Consider the following 3,621-nt stretch of genomic DNA (forward strand, 5'->3'; position numbering starts at 1 on the left):
TTTCCTCAAGAAAGAACAGGGACGAGCAATCACTAGCATATTCGATAACTCTAAAGAGGCATAATCTAAACGGAAATACTAAACAAATACCTTCTAGTATGATTTAGTCTCTGTTTGGTCTTGTCGTGTCTTCCGAAAAGCACAACAACTTTACTTATTTAGACTACTATCGAACGTCAGAGTTAGTAGTTGAGAGCAGATATTTATGAGAGGCAGCACGAATCAGTAGTCCCGCAATGACAAAGTACCCAGAAAAGCACACCCATATACTTGAGAAATTTGGAATAATGCCTCAACCCAATCCGAGGGATGTCGATTGTGTGTACGCATGCCTCATAATTTTCTTAGAATAGGCGAAAACTGAAATGTTCACTATCCCAACATAGTTTTCTTACATATGCAACGTAAAAATACAAGATGTATTTGCAAAACAAACTACTCTTTTTATCCTTTAATGTAAGACGTTTCTTATGTTATGGGACAGAGGTAGCATATGTTTGTGTACTCTCTCTCCGTAAAATGATCAGAACGCTTTTATATTTTTTTACAGAGGAAGTACGTAATAAACTTAGTGCCACGAATTATTATTTTTATAAATGAAAACATTTTGCTTGTTCAGTGGACACGAATCATAACAACACATAGGATGAGATAATTGCACATGTAAAGCCTTTCCCATCATTACCCTACAAAAATAAAATTGAACCATCCTACCATGTACTGACCGTCGACCGACGGAGAAGCTCAGCTGACACCTCCATGACCCATAGTCATCTTCAAGGATTAGCTCCGGTGGCCACAACTACTGACTAAGCCTGCAGCCACAACGACGTGCTAACCCACACGCATCACCAAAGCGCCTATATAAACATTAGCTCCGGCGCATGCATTTCCACACAGCCCAAGTTAATCAATCAATATGACTTCTTCCATGCCTTGCCTTGTCCTGCTCTTGGGCATCGCCTGCCTCCTGCAGGCGTCGCTGACCGCGGCGGCGTGGGAGCTGCCGGAATCCGAGGTGAGGTCCAGGTGGACGAGGTGGCAAACCAAATACTCGAAGCGCTACCCGACCCCCGAGGAGAAGGAGAAGCGGTTCCAGGTATTCAAAACGAACACCAACTCCATCGGCGCTTTCGCCAGCCAGACCACCGTCAACGCCGTCGTCGGCGGGTTCGGGCCCCAGACCGTCACCACGGTCAGTGTTGGCATGAACAGATTCGGCGACCTCAACCCCAGCGAGGTCGCCGAGCAGTTCACCGGGTTCAACAACTCCGTCTTCACCCCAGAGCGTCCCTCCCCGCTCCCCTACGACTCCTGGAAGCCGTGCTGCGTTGACTGGCGCTCGAGCGGCGCCGTCACCGGCGTCAAGTTTCAGGGCTCCTGCTGTAAGTCAAGCTAGCAAACTCCTGCTCAGGTAACTTTATATGTTGGTCAGTTCTTGTAGAGTAACGGACATGTGTATGTGGCAGTGTCATGCTGGGCATTCGCGGCCGTGGCGGCCATCGAGGGCATGAACAAGATCAGGACCGGCAATCTGGTGTCGCTGTCGGAGCAGCAGCTCGTGGACTGCGACACCGGTAGCAGCGGCTGCAGCGGCGGCCGCACTGACACTGCCCTGGGCCTCGTGGCCTCCCGCGGCGGCATCACGTCCGAGGAGAGGTACCCGTACAGCGGCTTCAAGGGCACCTGTGACGTGGACAAGCTGCTGTTCGACCAACAGGCGGCCGTCAAGGGATTCAAGGCCGTGCCGCCGAACGACGAGCGGCAGCTGGCGCTGGCCGTGGCGCGGCAGCCCGTGACGGTGTACATCGACGCCAGCACCTGGGAGTTCCAGTTCTACTCAGGTGGCATCTTCCGAGGCCCCTGCTCCGCCGACGCCGCGAGGGTCAACCACGCCGTCACCATTGTCGGCTACTGCGAGGAGTTCGGTGAGAAGTTCTGGATCGCCAAGAACTCGTGGAGCAACGACTGGGGCGACCAGGGATACATCTACCTCGCCAAGGACGTCTTCTGGCCGACGGGCACCTGCGGCCTCGCCACCTCGCCCTTCTACCCAACAGCTTGACCGACGCCGGCTCGCCGGTGGAGCTTTTTAAATTTGCGTGCGCGCAATACTTGCTTACGTTTAGTGCATCGATCGTACGGATGGATAAGAGTGATCGGTGGTTGTGTGATACAGTATTGTTTCCCATATCATTTTGATAATGTAAAATAAAATATTGATTGTGTTTACCTAAAAAATTAATATTCCCTCCGTTTCTAAATATAAGTTTTTTCTAGAGATACTAAAAAGTCTCTTTACCTCGACATTGAAATTCATACAAGAATAACGAAAAACCTTTGGTGTGGCCACATCCATGGCGAACCTCTAATTACCATGATGAGAACAACTAGGAGAGCACACGCCTAGCGCCTCCCACGCCTAGCCCCCGCCGTTGGCCACTCCGGCCACGGCGGCCACCCCAGCGCTGTGGTCCACTCCGGACGCTGTGGCCACTCTCCCATAGTCGTGCGCTCTCCATCTACGATCCCTCCTTCTCATCATGGCTTTAGCAGATCTGAATTTTGACATCGGCCAAGACTTCGCCGCGGAGGTATGGAGAAAGTGGGGTGTTCCCATCAACTTCGAAGATGGTAAGGATATGGAGGAATTTCTCCTAGTTGCTGAATTCACCAGATCCAAGATTCGCCTCACTGAGGAATCCGTAAGCACCATTCTTCTCTCCTGCTTTGGTGGCCGAGCTTCTCTGTTCAAAGTTCATCTGCTTCAAAACTGGTCTTTCAAATTTCCGGTCTCTTCTAAGGAAGTTGGATTCTCAATCATCAAGGGCGGTAACATCTCTATTCCTCTTCTTAACGTTAATTTTCTTCTCTGGGGCAACGGTGGACCGAACTCATGCTGGGAGCTTGATCAATATTTGCAAGAGAAGGAAGATGAATGGACCCATATCTTTCGTAACCATCCTAGGAAATCATACATTCAAGCTCTTAGATCACCTCCTTCCTACGATCAATCTCGTTCAGCAGCTCCTAGATCTTCTCGGGATCAACATCAACGTGATCCGCGGGATTCACATTCAACTGCGATCAATGCTGCAGTTACTGCTCATAGGGCGGGATCATCGCCTATTCAAACTGGCCCATCTGCATTTTGCGTTCGCTGCCTCTTAACGGGCCATAGCAGGCCGGCATGCACAAACCGTATCAAGTGTCTCCATTGCAAAAAATGGGGCCACATCGAGAAGGATTGTTTTTCTATCTCTGGACGCGGCCCAGTCAACCCTGTCACCGAGCCCAATCCACCAAATCGCCCGGCGATCACAATTCTGAGGCAACCTTTCACTGTTCCCGCAATTGTGACTAATCATGTCGTCGCCACGCCGACCAATCAGTCCAATCAACTTAATTCTCCTCTACTTTCACTCCGGGTTGGTAGCATTCACCGCAGCTCTCCCCTGGTTTCCCATCGTCTCCAAGCTGCTACCATCCGTCGCTCCGCATCCCTCCCCCTCTCATCCTCTCCACCGGAGCTCTGCAGTTCAGTGATGGCTTCTTTCCCTTTTGATCCAGCGCCCTTCATCCCACCCAATCGCCATAGCATTGAGGTGGCGGGCCAGCCTG

At 51.0% G+C, this 3,621-nt stretch overlaps 1 protein-coding gene across 1 annotated transcript; it reads left to right on the plus strand.

Annotated features, from left to right (window-relative positions):
- The first annotated feature begins 859 nt into the window (after positions 1-859).
- On the plus strand, positions 860-2,232 carry LOC125548156 (ervatamin-B-like). The gene is made up of 2 exons (XM_048711831.1): positions 860-1,385; positions 1,470-2,232. Exons 1-2 carry the CDS (start codon positions 920-922, stop codon positions 2,063-2,065), a joined length of 1,062 nt encoding a protein of 353 aa, XP_048567788.1. The 5' UTR covers positions 860-919; the 3' UTR covers positions 2,066-2,232.
- The last annotated feature ends 1,389 nt before the right edge of the window (positions 2,233-3,621 follow it).

This window comes from Triticum urartu, chromosome 3 (genome assembly GCF_003073215.2).
Source record: "Triticum urartu cultivar G1812 chromosome 3, Tu2.1, whole genome shotgun sequence".
NCBI classification, from domain to species: domain Eukaryota; kingdom Viridiplantae; phylum Streptophyta; class Magnoliopsida; order Poales; family Poaceae; genus Triticum; species Triticum urartu.

Bases quoted from the DNA above. Each gene is read 5' to 3' on its own strand.
- LOC125548156 (XM_048711831.1), top strand. From the start codon at position 920: ATGACTTCTTCCATGCCTTGCCTTGTCCTGCTCTTGGGCATCGCCTGC. The intron at 1,386-1,469 runs GTAAGTCAAGCT...TGTATGTGGCAG, and splicing joins CAAGTTTCAGGGCTCCTGCT to TGTCATGCTGGGCATTCGCG.